The sequence below is a fragment of the Dicentrarchus labrax genome, unplaced genomic scaffold (assembly GCF_905237075.1).
Source record: "Dicentrarchus labrax unplaced genomic scaffold, dlabrax2021, whole genome shotgun sequence".
In the NCBI taxonomy this organism is placed as follows: domain Eukaryota; kingdom Metazoa; phylum Chordata; class Actinopteri; family Moronidae; genus Dicentrarchus; species Dicentrarchus labrax.
In genome coordinates this window covers 8529774-8550596 of record NW_026136711.1, presented here as the reverse complement: position 1 = coordinate 8550596, position 20823 = coordinate 8529774, and the positions used below count along the sequence as shown (strand labels likewise).

General features: G+C 41.4%; 1 protein-coding gene and 16 non-coding genes across 17 annotated transcripts; all 17 read left to right on the top strand.

Moving 5' to 3' along the window:
* The first annotated feature begins 94 nt into the window (after positions 1-94).
* trnal-uaa (transfer RNA leucine (anticodon UAA)) lies at positions 95-167 on the top strand. Its single transcript has one exon. It is a non-coding gene; the product is annotated as a tRNA-Leu (tRNA).
* A 431-nt stretch (positions 168-598) lies between these two features.
* trnaf-gaa (transfer RNA phenylalanine (anticodon GAA)) lies at positions 599-671 on the top strand. The gene has a single exon. It is a non-coding gene; the product is annotated as a tRNA-Phe (tRNA).
* Positions 672-952: 281 nt separating this feature from the next.
* Positions 953-1025, top strand: trnaf-gaa (transfer RNA phenylalanine (anticodon GAA)). Its single transcript has one exon. It is a non-coding gene; the product is annotated as a tRNA-Phe (tRNA).
* Positions 1026-1457: 432 nt separating this feature from the next.
* On the top strand, positions 1458-1530 carry trnaf-gaa (transfer RNA phenylalanine (anticodon GAA)). Its single transcript has one exon. It is a non-coding gene; the product is annotated as a tRNA-Phe (tRNA).
* A 281-nt stretch (positions 1531-1811) lies between these two features.
* Positions 1812-1884, top strand: trnal-uaa (transfer RNA leucine (anticodon UAA)). Its single transcript has one exon. It is a non-coding gene; the product is annotated as a tRNA-Leu (tRNA).
* Positions 1885-2316: 432 nt separating this feature from the next.
* On the top strand, positions 2317-2389 carry trnaf-gaa (transfer RNA phenylalanine (anticodon GAA)). The gene has a single exon. It is a non-coding gene; the product is annotated as a tRNA-Phe (tRNA).
* Positions 2390-2670: 281 nt separating this feature from the next.
* Positions 2671-2743, top strand: trnaf-gaa (transfer RNA phenylalanine (anticodon GAA)). The gene has a single exon. It is a non-coding gene; the product is annotated as a tRNA-Phe (tRNA).
* Positions 2744-3173: 430 nt separating this feature from the next.
* trnaf-gaa (transfer RNA phenylalanine (anticodon GAA)) lies at positions 3174-3246 on the top strand. The gene has a single exon. It is a non-coding gene; the product is annotated as a tRNA-Phe (tRNA).
* Positions 3247-3527: 281 nt separating this feature from the next.
* Positions 3528-3600, top strand: trnal-uaa (transfer RNA leucine (anticodon UAA)). Its single transcript has one exon. It is a non-coding gene; the product is annotated as a tRNA-Leu (tRNA).
* Positions 3601-4032: 432 nt separating this feature from the next.
* trnaf-gaa (transfer RNA phenylalanine (anticodon GAA)) lies at positions 4033-4105 on the top strand. Its single transcript has one exon. It is a non-coding gene; the product is annotated as a tRNA-Phe (tRNA).
* A 281-nt stretch (positions 4106-4386) lies between these two features.
* Positions 4387-4459, top strand: trnal-uaa (transfer RNA leucine (anticodon UAA)). Its single transcript has one exon. It is a non-coding gene; the product is annotated as a tRNA-Leu (tRNA).
* Positions 4460-4890: 431 nt separating this feature from the next.
* Positions 4891-4963, top strand: trnaf-gaa (transfer RNA phenylalanine (anticodon GAA)). The gene has a single exon. It is a non-coding gene; the product is annotated as a tRNA-Phe (tRNA).
* A 281-nt stretch (positions 4964-5244) lies between these two features.
* Positions 5245-5317, top strand: trnal-uaa (transfer RNA leucine (anticodon UAA)). Its single transcript has one exon. It is a non-coding gene; the product is annotated as a tRNA-Leu (tRNA).
* Positions 5318-5749: 432 nt separating this feature from the next.
* On the top strand, positions 5750-5822 carry trnaf-gaa (transfer RNA phenylalanine (anticodon GAA)). The gene has a single exon. It is a non-coding gene; the product is annotated as a tRNA-Phe (tRNA).
* A 281-nt stretch (positions 5823-6103) lies between these two features.
* On the top strand, positions 6104-6176 carry trnaf-gaa (transfer RNA phenylalanine (anticodon GAA)). Its single transcript has one exon. It is a non-coding gene; the product is annotated as a tRNA-Phe (tRNA).
* A 432-nt stretch (positions 6177-6608) lies between these two features.
* trnaf-gaa (transfer RNA phenylalanine (anticodon GAA)) lies at positions 6609-6681 on the top strand. Its single transcript has one exon. It is a non-coding gene; the product is annotated as a tRNA-Phe (tRNA).
* Positions 6682-9166: 2485 nt separating this feature from the next.
* LOC127372590 (major facilitator superfamily domain-containing protein 4A-like) lies at positions 9167-20818 on the top strand. The gene is made up of 5 exons (XM_051416489.1): positions 9167-9252; positions 17006-17153; positions 18386-18456; positions 18967-19087; positions 20337-20818. Exons 1-5 carry the CDS (start codon positions 9181-9183, stop codon positions 20387-20389), a joined length of 465 nt encoding a protein of 154 aa, XP_051272449.1. The 5' UTR covers positions 9167-9180; the 3' UTR covers positions 20390-20818.
* Positions 20819-20823: the final 5 nt, after the last annotated feature.

Genomic DNA, 20823 nt, shown 5'->3' with positions numbered 1-20823 from the left:
CAAAAAACTGTATTTGCTATGCGACGGTTTTGTACAACTTTTTTGGGATGTTGTTAGCATTTGGGCCCAGGGCCACCACACAGCCGGCTTTTGAGCCGAAATAGCTCAGTTGGGAGAGCGTTAGACTTAAGATCTAAAGGTCCCTGCTTTGATCCCGGGTTTCGGCATAAGTAGGTCCCAGCTTCCGTAAAAAGCTTTCTCTGCGAAGTCTTTGTACAACATTTTTGGGATGGTGTTAGCATTTGGCCCAAGGGCCCCAACACAATTGGAGTTTGAGCCAAAATAGCTCAGTTGGGCGAGGGTTAGACTGAAGATCTTAAAGTCCCTAGTTTGATCCTGGGTTTTGTCATATGTAGGTCTATGTTTTGGTAAAAGACTGCAGAGGAGGTTAGAGATACATATTCAGATGTTAAAAGAAAAAGCGAGATCCCAAAATGTCTCTTGAACATTTGCGACACTGTCAATAGCTTTTGGGCCAGGGGCCACTGTACATTTGACCATTGAACCAAAAACTGTATTTTCTGTGTGACCGTTTTGTACAACTTTTTGGGATGTTGTTAGCATTTTGGCTCAGGGCCACCACACAGCTGGCTTTTGAGCCGAAATAGCTCAGTTGGGAGAGCGTTAGACTGAAGATCTAAAGGTCCCTGGTTCGATCCCGGGTTTCGGCATGTGAAGGTCCCAGTTTTGGTAAAAGATTGCCGTGATGGTTAGAGGTGCATACTCAGATGTTAAAAGAAAAAAGCGAGATCCACAAATGTCATGTGAAAAGTTGTTGTTCTGTGGAATCTCTCTTAAACATTTGTGACATAGTCAATAGCTTTTGAGCCAGGGTCCCCTGTACATTTGACCATTGAACAAAAAACTGTATTTGCTATGCGACGGTTTTGTACAACTTTTTTGGGATGTTGTTAGCATTTGGGCCCAGGGCCACCACACAGCCGGCTTTTGAGCCGAAATAGCTCAGTTGGGAGAGCGTTAGACTGAAGATCTAAAGGTCCCTGCTTTGATCCCGGGTTTCGGCATAAGTAGGTCCCAGCTTCCGTAAAAAGCTTTCTCTGCGAAGTCTTTGTACAACATTTTTGGGATGGTGTTAGCATTTGGCCCAAGGGCCCCAACACAATTGGAGTTTGAGCCAAAATAGCTCAGTTGGGCGAGGGTTAGACTGAAGATCTTAAAGTCCCTAGTTTGATCCTGGGTTTTGTCATATGTAGGTCTATGTTTTGGTAAAAGACTGCAGAGGAGGTTAGAGATACATATTCAGATGTTAAAAGAAAAAGCGAGATCCCAAAATGTCTCTTGAACATTTGCGACACTGTCAATAGCTTTTGGGCCAGGGGCCACTGTACATTTGACCATTGAACCAAAAACTGTATTTTCTGTGTGACCGTTTTGTACAACTTTTTTGGGATGTTGTTAGCATTTTGGCTCAGGGCCACCACACAGCTGGCTTTTGAGCCGAAATAGCTCAGTTGGGAGAGCGTTAGACTGAAGATCTAAAGGTCCCTGGTTCGATCCCGGGTTTCGGCATGTGAAGGTCCCAGTTTTGGTAAAAGATTGCCGTGATGGTTAGAGGTGCATACTCAGATGTTAAAAGAAAAAAGCGAGATCCACAAATGTCATGTGAAAAGTTGTTGTTCTGTGGAATCTCTCTTAAACATTTGTGACATAGTCAATAGCTTTTGAGCCAGGGTCCCCTGTACATTTGACCATTGAACAAAAAACTGTATTTGCTATGCGACGGTTTTGTACAACTTTTTTGGGATGTTGTTAGCATTTGGGCCCAGGGCCACCACACAGCCGGCTTTTGAGCCGAAATAGCTCAGTTGGGAGAGCGTTAGACTTAAGATCTAAAGGTCCCTGCTTTGATCCCGGGTTTCGGCATAAGTAGGTCCCAGCTTCCGTAAAAAGCTTTCTCTGCGAAGTCTTTGTACAACATTTTTGGGATGGTGTTAGCATTTGGCCCAAGGGCCCCCACACAATTGGAGTTTGAGCCAAAATAGCTCAGTTGGGCGAGGGTTAGACTGAAGATCTTAAAGTCCCTAGTTTGATCCTGGGTTTTGTCATATGTAGGTCTATGTTTTGGTAAAAGACTGCAGAGGAGGTTAGAGATACATATTCAGATGTTAAAAGAAAAAGCGAGATCCCAAAATGTCTCTTGAACATTTGCGACACTGTCAATAGCTTTTGGGCCAGGGGCCACTGTACATTTGACCATTGAACCAAAAACTGTATTTTCTGTGTGACCGTTTTGTACAACTTTTTTGGGATGTTGTTAGCATTTTGGCTCAGGGCCACCACACAGCTGGCTTTTGAGCCGAAATAGCTCAGTTGGGAGAGCGTTAGACTGAAGATCTAAAGGTCCCTGGTTCGATCCCGGGTTTCGGCATGTGAAGGTCCCAGTTTTGGTAAAAGATTGCCGTGATGGTTAGAGGTGCATACTCAGATGTTAAAAGAAAAAAGCGAGATCCACAAATGTCATGTGAAAAGTTGTTGTTCTGTGGAATCTCTCTTAAACATTTGTGACATAGTCAATAGCTTTTGAGCCAGGGTCCCCTGTACATTTGACCATTGAACAAAAAACTGTATTTGCTATGCGACGGTTTTGTACAACTTTTTTGGGATGTTGTTAGCATTTGGGCCCAGGGCCACCACACAGCCGGCTTTTGAGCCGAAATAGCTCAGTTGGGAGAGCGTTAGACTGAAGATCTAAAGGTCCCTGCTTTGATCCCGGGTTTCGGCATAAGTAGGTCCCAGCTTCCGTAAAAAGCTTTCTCTGCGAAGTCTTTGTACAACATTTTTGGGATGGTGTTAGCATTTGGCCCAAGGGCCCCACACAATTGGAGTTTGAGCCAAAATAGCTCAGTTGGGCGAGGGTTAGACTGAAGATCTTAAAGTCCCTAGTTTGATCCTGGGTTTTGTCATATGTAGGTCTATGTTTTGGTAAAAGACTGCAGAGGAGGTTAGAGATACATATTCAGATGTTAAAAGAAAAAGCGAGATCCCAAAATGTCTCTTGAACATTTGCGACACTGTCAATAGCTTTTGGGCCAGGGGCCACTGTACATTTGACCATTGAACCAAAAACTGTATTTTCTGTGTGACCGTTTTGTACAACTTTTTGGGATGTTGTTAGCATTTTGGCTCAGGGCCACCACACAGCTGGCTTTTGAGCCGAAATAGCTCAGTTGGGAGAGCGTTAGACTGAAGATCTAAAGGTCCCTGGTTCGATCCCGGGTTTCGGCATGTGAAGGTCCCAGTTTTGGTAAAAGATTGCCGTGATGGTTAGAGGTGCATACTCAGATGTTAAAAGAAAAAAGCGAGATCCACAAATGTCATGTGAAAAGTTGTTGTTCTGTGGAATCTCTCTTAAACATTTGTGACATAGTCAATAGCTTTTGAGCCAGGGTCCCCTGTACATTTGACCATTGAACAAAAAACTGTATTTGCTATGCGACGGTTTTGTACAACTTTTTTGGGATGTTGTTAGCATTTGGGCCCAGGGCCACCACACAGCCGGCTTTTGAGCCGAAATAGCTCAGTTGGGAGAGCGTTAGACTTAAGATCTAAAGGTCCCTGCTTTGATCCCGGGTTTCGGCATAAGTAGGTCCCAGCTTCCGTAAAAAGCTTTCTCTGCGAAGTCTTTGTACAACATTTTTGGGATGGTGTTAGCATTTGGCCCAAGGGCCCCCACACAATTGGAGTTTGAGCCAAAATAGCTCAGTTGGGCGAGGGTTAGACTGAAGATCTTAAAGTCCCTAGTTTGATCCTGGGTTTTGTCATATGTAGGTCTATGTTTTGGTAAAAGACTGCAGAGGAGGTTAGAGATACATATTCAGATGTTAAAAGAAAAAGCGAGATCCCAAAATGTCTCTTGAACATTTGCGACACTGTCAATAGCTTTTGGGCCAGGGGCCACTGTACATTTGACCATTGAACCAAAAACTGTATTTTCTGTGTGACCGTTTTGTACAACTTTTTTGGGATGTTGTTAGCATTTTGGCTCAGGGCCACCACACAGCTGGCTTTTGAGCCGAAATAGCTCAGTTGGGAGAGCGTTAGACTGAAGATCTAAAGGTCCCTGGTTCGATCCCGGGTTTCGGCATGTGAAGGTCCCAGTTTTGGTAAAAGATTGCCGTGATGGTTAGAGGTGCATACTCAGATGTTAAAAGAAAAAAGCGAGATCCACAAATGTCATGTGAAAAGTTGTTGTTCTGTGGAATCTCTCTTAAACATTTGTGACATAGTCAATAGCTTTTGAGCCAGGGTCCCCTGTACATTTGACCATTGAACAAAAAACTGTATTTGCTATGCGACGGTTTTGTACAACTTTTTTGGGATGTTGTTAGCATTTGGGCCCAGGGCCACCACACAGCCGGCTTTTGAGCCGAAATAGCTCAGTTGGGAGAGCGTTAGACTTAAGATCTAAAGGTCCCTGCTTTGATCCCGGGTTTCGGCATAAGTAGGTCCCAGCTTCCGTAAAAAGCTTTCTCTGCGAAGTCTTTGTACAACATTTTTGGGATGGTGTTAGCATTTGGCCCAAGGGCCCCCACACAATTGGAGTTTGAGCCAAAATAGCTCAGTTGGGCGAGGGTTAGACTGAAGATCTTAAAGTCCCTAGTTTGATCCTGGGTTTTGTCATATGTAGGTCTATGTTTTGGTAAAAGACTGCAGAGGAGGTTAGAGATACATATTCAGATGTTAAAAGAAAAAGCGAGATCCCAAAATGTCTCTTGAACATTTGCGACACTGTCAATAGCTTTTGGGCCAGGGGCCACTGTACATTTGACCATTGAACCAAAAACTGTATTTTCTGTGTGACCGTTTTGTACAACTTTTTGGGATGTTGTTAGCATTTTGGCTCAGGGCCACCACACAGCTGGCTTTTGAGCCGAAATAGCTCAGTTGGGAGAGCGTTAGACTGAAGATCTAAAGGTCCCTGGTTCGATCCCGGGTTTCGGCATGTGAAGGTCCCAGTTTTGGTAAAAGATTGCCGTGATGGTTAGAGGTGCATACTCAGATGTTAAAAGAAAAAAGCGAGATCCACAAATGTCATGTGAAAAGTTGTTGTTCTGTGGAATCTCTCTTAAACATTTGTGACATAGTCAATAGCTTTTGAGCCAGGGTCCCCTGTACATTTGACCATTGAACAAAAAACTGTATTTGCTATGCGACGGTTTTGTACAACTTTTTTGGGATGTTGTTAGCATTTGGGCCCAGGGCCACCACACAGCCAGCTTTTGAGCCGAAATAGCTCAGTTGGGAGAGCGTTAGACTTAAGATCTAAAGGTCCCTGCTTTGATCCCGGGTTTCGGCATAAGTAGGTCCCAGCTTCCGTAAAAAGCTTTCTCTGCGAAGTCTTTGTACAACATTTTTGGGATGGTGTTAGCATTTGGCCCAAGGGCCCCAACACAATTGGAGTTTGAGCCAAAATAGCTCAGTTGGGCGAGGGTTAGACTGAAGATCTTAAAGTCCCTAGTTTGATCCTGGGTTTTGTCATATGTAGGTCTATGTTTTGGTAAAAGACTGCAGAGGAGGTTAGAGATACATATTCAGATGTTAAAAGAAAAAGCGAGATCCCAAAATGTCTCTTGAACATTTGCGACACTGTCAATAGCTTTTGGGCCAGGGGCCACTGTACATTTGACCATTGAACCAAAAACTGTATTTTCTGTGTGACCGTTTTGTACAACTTTTTTGGGATGTTGTTAGCATTTTGGCTCAGGGCCACCACACAGCTGGCTTTTGAGCCGAAATAGCTCAGTTGGGAGAGCGTTAGACTGAAGATCTAAAGGTCCCTGGTTCGATCCCGGGTTTCGGCATGTGAAGGTCCCAGTTTTGGTAAAAGATTGCCGTGATGGTTAGAGGTGCATACTCAGATGTTAAAAGAAAAAAGCGAGATCCACAAATGTCATGTGAAAAGTTGTTGTTCTGTGGAATCTCTCTTAAACATTTGTGACATAGTCAATAGCTTTTGAGCCAGGGTCCCCTGTACATTTGACCATTGAACAAAAAACTGTATTTGCTATGCGACGGTTTTGTACAACTTTTTTGGGATGTTGTTAGCATTTGGGCCCAGGGCCACCACACAGCCGGCTTTGGAGCCGAAATAGCTCAGTTGGGAGAGCGTTAGACTGAAGATCTAAAGGTCCCTGCTTTGATCCCGGGTTTTGGCATAAGTAGGTCCCAGCTTCTGTAAAAAGCTTTCTCTGCGAAGTCTTTGTACAACACTTTTGGGATGGTGTTAGCATTTGGCCCAAGGGCCCCCACACAATTGGAGTTTGAGCCAAAATAGCTCAGTTGGGCGAGGGTTAGACTGAAGATCTTAAAGTCCCTAGTTTGATCCTGGGTTTTGTCATATGTAGGTCTATGTTTTGGTAAAAGACTGCGGAGAAGGTTAGAGATACATATTCAGATGTTAAAAGAAAAAGCGAGATCCCCAAATGTCTCTTGAACATTTGCGACACTGTCAATAGCTTTTGGGCCAGGGGCCACTGTACATTTGACCATTGAACCAAAAACTGTATTTTCTGTGTGACAGTTTTGTACAACTTTTTTGGGATGTTGTTAGCATTTCGGCCCAGGGCCACCACACAGCTGGCTTTTGTGCCGAAATAGCTCAGTTGGGAGAGCGTTAGACTGAAGATCTAAAGGTCCCTGGTTCGATCCTGGGTTTCGGCATGTGTAGGTCTCAGCTTTGGCAAAAGATTGCCGTGATGGTTAGAGGTGCATACTCAGATGTTAAAAGAAAAAAGCGAGATCCACAAATGTCATGTGAAAAGTTATTGATCCGGGGAATCTCTGTTAAACATTTATTATACATAATCTTTAACTTTTTTGCCAAAAATTGTTTTCGCTTTGCAAAATCTCTGTACTACTTTTTTGAGAAGGTTAGACTGAAGAGCTGATGGTCGGCAGTTCGATCCCGATTTTAAGCAGATGTAGGACCCTGTTTGGTCATACGTTATCGTGATGGTTCCCCCAAATGTTATATGAAATGTTGCTGTGGAAAATCTTTGTTAAACATTTCCGGCAACATCATTAGGTTTTGGGTCAGTGGCTACTATTAGAGCTTGTTTCCGCACATAGGTTACTATTAACTATGACCTATTACCTACTGGTAACAGGTTATAGTTAATAGGTTGCCGTGATTGCTCATTTGTTAAAAGAAAAAGCAAGAGCCACAAATGTCATGTGAACAGCTGACGTCTTGATATCAGTTTTCTCAATATTTGTGTATTATTAGATTGAAAAGACTTCAGAATTTGCCTTAAGAGGCTTTACAGACAGTACAGCATACAACACCCTCTGTCTTAAAGGAGACATATTATGCACCTTTTCAGATTCATAATTGTATTTTGTGGCTCTACTACAATAGGTATAGATGTTTTAATGTTCAAAAAACACATTATTTTTCTCAGACTGCCTATAGCTGAGCAGCTCTTTTCAGCCTCTGTCTGAATCGATCGATTTTAGCTCCTGTCTCTTTAAGGCCCCCCTCCCGAAAAAGCCCAGTCTGGTCTGATTGGTCGGCATTATGACGCGTATCACTCTGATGACGCTCCGGCCCCTCCCCTTCCACCTCAGCGTTGCCGGCAGTTAGCTCCTCACTGCTCCTGAGTTTGGCTTCATTTCTACCATCAATATTAATTCAATTTGCCTTATTCACCTGGCAGCCATTTTGAAAACTTGAACGCCGTTGAGGGGTACACAAACCCGGAAGTTGGACTCCGATACGGTACTATCAATCAGTAGCATCAATGGAAACTTTGTGGACTACGAATCCTACCGGTCTGCCTGAATTAACAATGCAAAATGTGGAGCAGTGGGCCAATATAGACTGCAACATCCCCCGGGCTGTGTTACTGAATGGATACAGAAACTGTATCGAAGGATATATCCACGACGTGGAAGGTAAGCAAACTTACTTACAAACCTCTCCACTAGCTTGTTATGCTAGGATAGTTAGCTTAGCTGTGATATGGAGTTGTCGACCGTCTGTCTGCTATGTTAGATTTTTTAAACACTTAACATGTCTTTAATTGACAGTTAGTAGGAGCCCATCAGACATTTCCGTGAGGGCAAGGTCTTTTCCCTCTGTGCGAAACAATGAGGAACCTTACACCATACAGGTATCATAGTGGACAAACTGCTCAGTTCGCAGAGCAGTGCCACAGCCAAACCAGCTTGCTAAATGTTCATTAGGAGTTCATATCAACAATGTACCTACCTATCCCTGTGACTGAAAATAACATGTTCATTTTATCTCATTAACATGTTACTTGTATACTAAATAGGTTCATTTTGCCTACAGATTTAACTTTATTTTGTTCTTCTGAACAGGCTCAAAGTCGAAACTGTGAAGGTATGACACAACAACTTTAAGCCTGTTTAGAAGAACAAAATAAACCTATGTTACCTGTAATTGATTTGATATCACATACGCCTCATTGATATCTTCTAAAATATGATGTTGTTTCAAATTAACAAAGCAAGACAGGGCTAGGTGCATGTTTATGGTTAGGATAGTAGGATAGTATGATGATAGTATAACTATCAGGTAAGTGATAAGGTAAGGTAAGTAACATTCATCTTAAGATAAGAGTTGCTCAGTTCTTGGAGCAGTGTATCCAGGGTCGAGGAAGGTTCTTCAAAATGTATTTAGCTTTAGGTTTACAAATCACACATCACACATCTCATGTCTATTTAAAATTGACATGACATACATGCACATAATGCAATGTCATTACTTAAAATAACACAAGTAACTACGTCTAAAATCCATACTGTGAGCTATTCCACAACCCTGACTTTTTTGTTCAATGACTGTCCAAGATATTAGGTATATTTCAAAATATGTCCGCAAATGTCATTGTAAACAACCTATAAGATTTTCATGGCAGAACATTAAAATGCCATATGTACCTAATTCACTGCACACTCAGTGTATGTATATATATGTATTTAATCCATATGTTATGTATTTGTTGTTAGCAATTATGAAGCGTCAAGTGTGTAAAGTTTGATTATCTTTTTAGGTGGAGCTGTCACTTGAGCAGCCATACATAAGGGAGACACAGTGCAACTGCAAAGCTGACTTGGGACAGTGCAACCGTCTCATCGGGCTGCTCTATACTCTGGCTCACTTCGTCAAGATGGCCTACACGTCTGTCCCCCCCAATGACTAGCAAGACATCATTGCCTCAAGACTGGCACATTCCATCAAGGGCCCTGGGTGTCAGTCCAAGAACGGTGAGCTCTGTAAGTGTTTCAAAGCTAAAACCACCAGTGACCAACGCAACCCCGCCAAAGAGGCAACGCTCTTCTGAAGGGGTGATGTCGAATCTGTACTGCCCTGTGTCACTTCCATCAAATGCCTTTGCAGAGAGCCTAAACCAAAACCTGAGTGCAATACAGAGCAAGAGTCAGATGTTCAAGCTGCTGGAGGAGAACAGAAAGCAGCCTGCTGCTCTTGTCTCCACCGACTTTGGAGACCTTCTAAAGGGATCTGTGCTTACCTACCACACAGCACAGTCTACCAGGGCTGATGATGATCCCCCGTTTCCTCTATGGGGGCAGATGGGCATCACTGGGTTGAAGTGGTCTGACTTTTTTGTGAAATGCAAAGATGACCATCACTTGGAGCAGGTGCACTTTGAACCAAAGGAGTTGGTGGAGCTGGTGTCCCATGTGCCGGGGCTGGGTCCTTGCTGCGGCGGCCCGGGGTTCGGGTCCAACCCGTGGCCCTTTGCTGCGTGTCGTCCCCTCTCTCTGCCCCCCTTTCCTGTCTGTCTTCAGCTGTCACTATCAATCAATATAATAGACACATGAAGTCGGCGTTTCTTGCCCGGCAGGTATCCATGGTAACCACGTGACTGCAAAGTATGAATTGCGATTGGTCGATGAAACGCTACCAGGAACGCCCAATAGGCGTTCTTGTGTCACGACGGGAACGCCCAAGCCTATCAATAAAAGTCAATAAAAGCCCCCCCCCAAAAAAAATGGAACAATAACAGTGAGTTTTGTATAGATTCATAAAAAATGAACAATACCGGTAATATCAGTTAAGGTGTTGTATATATTTGTAAAGATGAACAATAATAAAAGTGAGAGTTTTGTATAGATTCCTAAAAATGAACAATAATAATGGTTAAGGTTTTGTATAGATTCATAAAGATGAACAATAATAGGGCCTAATGGTTAAAGTTTTGTACACATTCATAAAAAGATTAGCACTTCTTAAACAAGGTTTGAATATATTTGTGGATATTAACATTACAGTTGTAGATATTTACATAACATTGGTAAATGGGGAGGCAGGAGCTCAGCGTGCAGGGACTTGGCTTGGGAACCGCAGGGTCACTGGCTCAAGTCCAGCAGAAAGAACAATTTCCCCTAAGGGATCAATAAAGTATATCTTCTTCTTAAATATTTACATTAGAATTTCAAAAGAGAGGACCTTGGAAATTAGTTAAAAGGGCAGAAATGGCCCACAGTTGGTTAATGGAGCCCACCAGTGTCATGGGTAACACTTTATCAAATATATGGTACTCTTTAATCCGCCTAATGGCGCGCTCTACATGGATTCGCAGTCTTGCTATTGCTTGAGTCTTTCGAACTTCGTCTGCAGTGAAATGCCCACTTGGGCCTTAAAAAGGAGGGATTACAAGGGAGACATGTATTTCAGAGAGAAGGTCCTTGATGAGAAAGCCTTTATTGGCCATGACCATATCTCCTTCTTCATGCACAGAAAGGATACCTGGTTGTTTTGTAATCTCCTTGTCAGATATGGAACCTGTCTTTAAGTCACTGACAAAAGTCACTTCACCTGAGGGCACAATGCCAATTAGACCCTTAAATGTGGTGTTACCTTTGTAGTGTGAATAAGTCACTGAGTTAAGGACCTTGGAGCTAGGTTTCTGTACATGAATTTCTGTGCAATCCAACATAACTCTAGTACCTGGGAACGTGCATTTAAAACAATCTGGCATAAGCTCATCCACAGTTTTCCTTGAAGGCCAAATTGGAAGAACAAAAAGTTGACCCAGGTCACACAGATCCTGCTTACTGTTGACTATGATATATGAAAACGGGTTGCAATGTCCTGCTCAGGAAATCCCTGCCTCAACCTGCAAAGAAAAAGAAAAAACTGGTCCATAGTGGACAAATTAGAGGCGCTAAAGCCTTGCCGAATTACCTCCACATTTGTATGTTTGAGTCGCTGAGCCTGACTCCATACCACCATATTTTCTGCAGTAGGTTGCAGGGCCATAAACACAGCTTTAAATGTAGCATAATCTGGGAACCCTGTATAAAATGATACCTGTTTATCATCACCTTGAAAATTTGACAATTTTGTTTTTGTTGAAGCTCTGCTATTAACACTTCTTGCTCACAGATGGTCTTGCGAGCTTCCTCAAGTTGATCTTGAAGTGAGGGAGGCAGTGAAGCATATTCATGGTCTGGGTGCGCAGGGGGCGTCTCTTCACTGGAAGTATAAGAGAAACATATTGGTGGACACATTAGATCTTTTAAAAGGATACATGGATTGAACATGTTTATGGATTAAAACATGGATTTTTATGTCACATATACTGTAAAACGTATGAAATAGCATTTGGATGTTTGTAATTAAACTTTACACTGATATAATTCACGTTAGACCACCGTTCATCAACAGCAGCATAATCATTGGCTCAGTGACAGTGTTATAAGCACATACATGTGTTGCTTAATATCATGTAATCAATAACACCTTTACATACCTCAACACATTCACACCATCAATGAGGTCCATGGAAACATTACTGGAAATAATCAGCAGAGAAATAATGTCACTACACAGTTAATAAATGCATTACAAACTGGTAAATTCACTCATCTAAATACTACCTTGCAGTTCTAACAACGATCCTCCTCTCTGCTCTGAACGAACTCCATGCAAACACAGTTGGCACAGCACCTTCTTTCAGCTTGGTGATGCCAGTGTTGGTTTTTACAAGGCAGTCTGTGAGGATATGCTCAGAACACACCTTTGTGTGTTTTTATCTGCACCAATAAAGAAAATGTAATCGTTTAAATATTTTTACAAGAATAATTTTATCGATCAGACTCGACGTGACTCCTGAGCATCCTCTTCCTAGCTAGGGACACTGATATGAACACTGCTGTTCCCTAGGTTAACTAGCTAGTGACTAGAAGCTAATACAAACAAGCTCACTCAGAATATAAATATATACAAGTGAATCTGTGGTGGTAGATTTAAATAACATACTACTAATTTTGGACTAGGCGGTAAATGTCAACAACCTGGCTCTCTGCCTTAATCTATCTACTAAAACTTGAACTTGCTAGTTCTAGCTAGCCTGGTTAGCGATACAAGCTAGTTATGGAGACTGACTCAAAGCACCAGCTATCTGAAAACGTACCTTAAAATTACAACCAGGATCCCTTCTGATATTTTTTATCCACTCTCGACGTAGTCCCTTATCCTCTGGAAAACGGTGAAAGGTTTGTCCTCTGTTGGATTTTCTTCCTGTGTGACGAAGCGCACTGGGGAACACAGCAGTGCGGCGCCATTGCCGCTAAGAGAAATCGCAATGCGAGAATTCCCTGAAGTGGAAGGTGTACCCCTCAAGCTCCTTAGAACGTTCGAGGTGAATAAGGCGAATAACTGCTTCTAAACTTCACCACCGGACATGTTAGAGCGGGAGTCTGACCTGAAATCACGGAGAAACGAACAACATCAACAATCAGGATTACAGCTTTCTGTGGCGTTTTCCTCAGGTAAATACTGCTATAAAAACCTCTTTCTATCACATAATGTTAGTGTTTATACCTTAACTATGAGAACCAACACTGTGTTTAAGCTTGTCTCTACAGTTACAGCAGTGAGCAGTGACCTACAGTCTACACAGCCCAGTGAAGTTAAACATATTATATGCCTGCAATACTTTATCCTGTACAACATGTCAATATAACTGAAGGAATTACTCATCTAATCAAAGTAACATGTTTATGTGGTTTAAAAACTGCTAAGTAACCAACTGTAAACTGTACTGTATCCATATTTCATAATCTGATATTTTAACTTGAAAGTATTATTACCAAAGTTCACCTTCAGATGTGTAAAAGCTGCAATTATGTTTGAACCCCATTAAAAATACTGTATATATACTGAATATTCTTCATTTATATTATATATTATGATGTCATTTATCTTCCAACATAATAAAGTTTGAATGTGAGACAGAAATATATTGTGTTTATTTACTACAGGTTTAAATTCCACATTTTCATATTGATAGATGTTACACGAACCAGGTTTTCAACTCTTGTACATCCAGGAAATCTTCATAAAACCTTTGTGAAATAAAATGTTATTTATACAAAACCACACTTATTACTGAATTTAAAAATGACCAAAACTCTTCTTAAAAGTAAAACACTTTATTTATGTTTCATTCATATTCCAGTTACACATGTTGCAAGTAACAAAGCTATAACTTTTTTGTAAACTGTGCAGATCGTGTCCTTCAGACTGTCCTGATGCTGCAGCTGTCTCTGTCCTCTGATGGGTCCAGGAACACCTGAGCTTCATCAGATCACCTGTAAAACAAGGCAGCATATAGTATACAGTATAATATAATACAAGTACAACAGCTCATTGTGGCTCAAAGTACTCCTAAGTTATTAAATAAAATAATAAAGCAGTGTTTGACTGCACAAACAGCCTAGTGAGCATCGTAGTTACACAATTCATAGACGCCACCTACGTCACTATCAAATAGAACGCCGCCATATTCACGACCGATCTCGCCCAGTATGGCCACCCACACTGCCCATTTGAATGAGAGAGAGAGACAGAGATATCTGGAGAAAATTTCAATTTTAGGTTCCGATCCTTATTTGTTACCCCCAATTTTCTTTTGTCCCTTATTATGTGCCCCAGGCTTGCCCCAATTGGCTTTCCATACACTTATCTTGTGCATAACCCCTCCCCGTAATAGCTTGAAGGCTTTCAAAAGTACCAATGCTTATCAATATGCTGTGGCTGGATGGATGAAAGACGTGAAAGTGCGGCACCTTGCCACCAAGGATTTATATTTAATCATGGGAAATGTAAGTATTAAAATTCAAATGTATGATTTTGGTTGTAGTTTACTCTGACTAGGTAGCGAGTTGTTAGCTAAGCAGTGTTGGGCATCTTACTTTAAAAAAGTAATAGTTATAGCTATTCCTGAGGCAGCGTGGAAAGTCTTTTTCGTGGACAAAGGTGCATGTTACATAAACATTCTTGCCTTTAACTTCAGTAAGCGAGAAGTAGTGTTGGTATTCCAGTTTGAAAACGCTACCTTTGAGTTTCGCGTAGCTAAGTGGCTAACAGCTAGCAAGCTACCACTCATCTTAGTGTCACTTAGCTCACAGCTAGCTGTCATTAATCTGGATAATGTTCTTTAATGTCAGATGTGATTATACCTATTTTATACAGTCCATGGTTTATACTCATTGAAAGAACATGAAGGGAAGGGAAACGAGGCGATTGTGACTTTATGGGAACAGTTTGTGGTGGATTACTCTGATCATTGTTGATGTCAGTGCTGCAAGTGAGCACTTCAGCTTTCTGCTAGAGCAGCGGTTCCCAAACTTTTTTTCCCGCACAAAAACTCGGCTCGCGTCCCCCCCCATAAAAACGCAACACATTATATTGCATTCCAGGCATCATGTTTAATTAGCCGCCCTACATGATAACAAATAACAAATCAAAATGTGCAACTGGTCTATGAGCTCTCACACTAAAAAAAACAGTGTGGAGAACAATACTGTCTATGGCGCTATCGGCCCGATTCGGTCGCAAAGATGGCGGCGCAAAGCTACAGTGACGTCATGTGAATCGAATGAATATTAGTAAACTAATGAGTCCCTGCAGTCTGACCATTTCTCTCTCACAGTAGCTCTATCGTTAACTCCAGTGCACGTAGATCAAGTTAATTTACACACCGTAACACACACACGGAAAACAACGGAGCTAGCCCCAGCTGGCTAGCACGTTAGCAAGTTACACAAACAGAAAATAATCACGGTATCGGTTGGGTTTTATCTGATACCGGTGCCTACTCGATATTTTTTAAACGGTTGTGGTGCTTAAACGGTTCTCGAACCGGTAAAAAAATGAAACCACACACACTTTGTCAAAAAACAATACCCTTTTATTTCCAGGGCCAAATTGAACACAATATTAAGTTAACGGCATAGCACACGTTGTCACTCACGCTGTTGAATGGCAACGGTGTTCGCTAGCCTACTAGATTTACCCGAAGAAGAAAGGCTGATGTCATCATCATCATCTGTGATGTCCACCACCACACTGGCAGGGCTGGGAGTCTCTTCAATTTGTCCGGCGAGGCCGACACTGGCTGCGGCTGCTGAAGTGCTTGGCCTTGCGTCACGTAGGTTATCAAACACGGTGCATTGTTCGGCTTTAAATAAACTCCATGTGTCGCCAGATGTTTCATCAAATTCGACGTGTGCAATTGTTTTATGGCATCTGTTGCATGTCGCTGAGTCTGCATCCTTAGATGTGAAATGCAGCCAAACCTTGGAGCGTTTTGCCTTCGGCATCTTCATTGATCCCCTCACTATCAGTTCTGATCAACAAGTGTGCTGAGTAGCGGCACTGACGTCACGAGGGTTTGACGTCAGTGGTTAGCGGGTTAACGATCACCCTGCCCCTCCTATTACCACATAAAGTCCAACAGACTCAGTAACTATAGTAATACAGTGAAATCACAGAGTTGTTGTGTGCTAATCAAAGCTACAATCCTACCAAACAAATGACCTCCGCTGCTGAATTTATACACGGTACAAGTACGGTGTCTTCTTCTGATCACAGCTGTATTGATCCACACTGAACAGATACTTAGCTACCCAGCAGATATGCAAGTTACCAGGTTAAAGACAATTAAACCTAACTGACGTTATCTTCCCTGTTCTACAAAATACAGACGAACATAAAGCCAACCCCCCCTGCACAAAGCTTGGTGACTCACGGTATAAACTTTGTGTGAATCTCTATAAAAAATATCAGCAGGGAAAAATATGTAAAAAAAATAAAATAAATGAACCTCACCTTATAAGTTTCATGTTCATCTTGCACACATTTAACAAACATTTAACAAATAATAACTACATTAGCATCATTGAGGCTCCTGTAGCTAACAACGGTTAGCATGTGCTAGTGTTACACGAACAATGAAAAACAGTATAATTTCTTAAAAATACGTACAGTTCCTTCCTCTGCCGTCTCTCTACAGACGGTTGGTACAATCCCTCTTTCAGGAACAGTCTTTCGGCCAGTCCACTGTTGTACTGACCGAGGTTGTGAAAACAGTCTGACGCGAAGTGGTTCAGACACGTTCCGGTTTTTCCACCGGACATTGCCGTCAAAAATAAAAATAAATCCAGTGGCTCATACATATGTAAATTTGTGTTGGACTGTGCAGCAAGCCTTTGCCCAGACATTAGGCTGGCAGACTGCAGGCTGCTGGCTGGGCTCGCTAGCTTGTTCTCCGCTAGCTTGTTCTCCGCTAGCTTGTTCTCCGCTAGCTTGCTCTTTTATAGTAACAATGGCGGAGCTCCGATAGTCAAGAAGGAAGTAAACTGTGGTGGGTGGCAACATAACTGACTTCAATAACGGGGAAAATGTCATTAAAGGGGAAAAATCTGAACAGACTGATTTATCTCCTGTATTCTGGCTGAGGCAGCAGACAGCATTGTGATGTTCTTTGCTCTTGTTTGGGCCTGAGAGTTGTACTGAAAGTCTTCAAATGGTTTACTTTAAGGGCAGATAACAGATGTTTGTAAAATGTATCGGTTCATTTTTTTGTTTTGTTAGTTACTGAACAACATGGGTCATGTTCTGCACAGTAAGTGTGACTGTGGTGTGTTGAATGCAACAGAACACAGACTTGTGATAAATCATGTTCGTGGTCTCACTCTCTCTCAGGTGGGGGTCATACTGGTGCAGTTCCTGTTGCTGATCTTCTATAGCAGCTGCGTGTTTCTGTTCATCGGTACTTGTGTGTTGGGACTGTGCATCAGCAGTGTGTTCCCCTCCATGCTGGCATTTACAGAAGACACACTGGACTACAAAGGTAAACAAATTCACACTGACAGACACACACACACACACACACACACACAGTGCATGTGGAAGACAAAAGAAGACAAAACATTTTTTTTTGTTATCAATAAATAAACGTACATTTATAAACAAATAGAAAACAAACAAAAATGCATTTATATATAGAATATATATCAATATATATAATAACACAATTACAAAAACAAATGAAAGCTGAAATGAAAGATCATTTTAGAAAATTATTAATAGGTTTAATAATTATTTTATTAATAATAATACATCGGGAAAGAAACATACATGTTTATTTCTAGAAAGGTATTTATTTCTGTATTTTTAAATTTCTACTTTAATTCAAGAAATTTAATTTCTCTGTATATTTCTTTGTCATGTGAGCTTTATACTTTTTCTTATATATAGATTTTTTTTGTTTTTATAAACACTACTGATGTTATACATACATAAACATACAAACATACACTTTACCTACAAGTATGAGAAATATATTATTCACTGCCCTGTCCAGTTAATGTCAGTTCAGCTCTACCTGCAAGACCATGTTTCAATGCCTTTGTTCATCATCTGTGCTGTGAAAACGTCAGATTTCAATACAGTCTAAGAAAGTAAAACATTATTACCTCCGCCAAGGAGGCAAAGTTTTTGATGATGGAAAAGCTACTGGCCCGAACCTTGGTGGAAGGGTGTAGCATAGGCCAAGGAAGAACCCATTACATTTTGGAGCAGATCTGAATCATAGGGCGGATACACAAATAATTTTCCAGTTTGGTTAGCATTATAACATAGGCCAATTGGTCTATGGCTAAATGAAGTGAATTCATCGCACATCATTTAACCTATTCTAATTTAATTGAATGGTGTACCGTGACTAAACAACAAAATATAACAGCCATCTCAAAGTAATAAAATCCCAGCACACCTCAAAGTGTCTCCTCTCGGCCTGCTGATACTCAAAAGTGGAAGTCTGTTGAGGAAGTTGTACCAGCATCTGGTTTAGAAGTGGTTTAGCCGATGTCGGCAGATGCAATAGTCGCACTACCCTCCATTTCCATTACCGAGTCGACTCCGGATCTTCTCAACTGATGGCTTAAATCATTAACTTTCAGGGGCCAGTGCTAACATTGACTTATTGACTTATATAATTGATTTATTAATTTATTTATACATTTGTAATTTTTAGTCCTCTGTAACTGCAAATAATATCTGTCTATCTCTTTTGTGTTCAAGGCTGTGCCACAACTGTCCTGGTGACCAGTGCCAGCACAGGAGAGATGATGCTGCAGCTGCTTGTTGGATCTGTAAGAACTCTTTCAGAGTGTCCCTCCTTCTTCAATCTTGAATTTATTTACAGTAATGATTTACTCAATTGAAATCAAACCAATGTTTCTACATTCAGTGGTTTTATGTGATTCTTTTTTCAGGGTTATTTCTGCATATTGCTTGTTTGTTTTTTGGTACAATAATAATTGCTTCACAGTACTAGTATAAGTGGCTGCCTGATTACTGTGGAACAGGCATTTATAATAACAATAAAAACAAAAATATGTGGAAACCCTGCTGTGGACCTTGACGTGGATGTCCGTTGGAAGGTGTTTCAGCGTTGTGGGGAACTTGCCTGCAGCAGGGCATTATTGTTTATGTATAGGATTAGTGTGGCAGTGGCGACCCGCTGTGTCTGAATGAATGAAGTGGTAACACTGCCATTATAAACCTGCCCTGTAGCTACATTGCTTTCCAGCATTGATTGCAATGATGTTTGAGATGAGAAACCCACTGTGTGTGTGCATGTGTGTGTTTTTTTCCTACAGGTAATCCACAGTCAGGGCAGTTACGCTTTCCTGTTGTGTTGTACAATAGCTTCATTCATCGGTTTCTGTCTCTTCCTGCTTTTCCTCTATGTCCAGCACGTCCACAGAAACTGCCAAACAGGTAAACACACGTCAGGTAGACACATACGGTGAAAATCAATGAAATATATAACTTTCTGTGGACGTTGGGAACAAAAATTCAGTACAGCTTAAAGAATAAGGCTGTACATATTTCTGTTGGAAACACTGATGCCACATAGCACCAGGAGACGTGTGCAAAACGACTTAATGTAACTTAAAACAAAGTGGTGCTTACAAACAGAACTAGAGAAAAGAAAGAAATCCAGGATGACTGAAAAAGCGAGGCCCCGTCAGAGCATCCTAGCTTATTAGCCAGGCTGAGGAGGTGCAGCTAGGTGAAGCCAGGCTTAAGTAATTTGGATAAATGCACGTCCACTGCTTTCTTCAACAGACCACAGAGTCGATCACAGATTTACTGATGTTGAAATACAGAGAACGTTACTTTATATAATGGCAGCTTATGTAAAGCATATTATGTAAAAAAGTAAACAGTGGCTGTAATAAAACAGAGAGAAAAGGCGTGGCAGACAACTGTGGACTGACTAAAATTTTCAGTAGCCTGAAAATAAATATTTATGCCACTAATCACTGCTCTAAAAGAGCAACTTTATCTTTGCACAAATGAACAGTTGTATATTTGCCTTAATATTGTGAGCAGTGGAAGGTAATATGTGATTCAGGAAATTTGTTTAGTTGCCTTTATAATAAACTAAACTCAGCCAGGATAACTGGAAAGTCCCGGCTTAATCACCTATCTAGGTCTTGTGAAACAGACCTCTGGTGGAGGCTGCAGTGGAGCAGCAACACAAGCAAAACATTTCAATGTACACAGACTTAATGCTCTAAAGCTAACTGTTAAACGTCCAGTAATCGTACAACCAGTGCCGATCAAAATCTATCTGAGGTGTCAAGTTCACAGACAAGATAATGTTAAAGTTTTATTCACATTACATTTAGTCACGTTTGCTGACTTCCATCGTTTATAGCCTAACATTAGCTTCTTCTGGAATTCACATTTCAAAGATTATATAGGCAGTGTTCATTTGTGAAGATTATCTTGCTGAAAACGTGTTTTATAAACCTTTGCCAAAAAGCAATTGTTTTGCAATAATCCAAAATCCAAAGGAAAAATCTCATTGGCTTTTTGTCAAAGGAACCAACGTGATGCTAACTTCTAGTTGCTTACAAAAATACATCATCCCTGCAGAACTCTGCAGGATCAGTTCTGCAGCTGTGTTTTCATTGTACAACACACTGGGTCAAACTAATGAGCACTGTTTACTTCTCAGATTCATCTAAAGACACTGACATGGAAGAGAAGCCAAAGACAGGAGGCTCCTGATCTGAGGGTGAGGACCCGATGGCTCTGCTGAGGTCTCTGACCTTTTACCCCAGTGTCTGAGGTTTATCCTGGCCTCCTCCAAGTGAACATTTCTGACCTAAAGAGAAGTCTACTTTGAAGCCTGATGATCAACAAGCAGCTCTGCTTGACTTAATTTTTGGGACAATCATCTCTTGTTGCACATTTGAATTCTGCTGTAGGTAGCTTGTAAAAGACACTTTAATGATTAAACATTGCCTTTTCAGTGTGAATGGGAATGGAAGTAAAAGTGTGTGTGATATCTGCTCTGTGACACCTGCAATATATCTGGTTGCTACTGTTGTGTAACTGTGACTCAGATCAGACTCTGTAAGTCCTACTGTTTGTGATTTCCTGTTGGCTGGATGGAGCCACCGGACCTTAATAACACATGATGATGGAATACAGAGACGTGG

Bases quoted from the DNA above. Each gene is read 5' to 3' on its own strand.
- LOC127372590 (XM_051416489.1), top strand. From the start codon at position 9,181: ATGACTAGCAAGACATCATTGCCTCAAGACTGGCACATTCCATCAAGG. The intron at 9,253-17,005 runs GTGAGCTCTGTA...ACTCTCTCTCAG, and splicing joins TGGGTGTCAGTCCAAGAACG to GTGGGGGTCATACTGGTGCA. The intron at 19,088-20,336 runs GTAAACACACGT...TTTACTTCTCAG, and splicing joins CCACAGAAACTGCCAAACAG to ATTCATCTAAAGACACTGAC.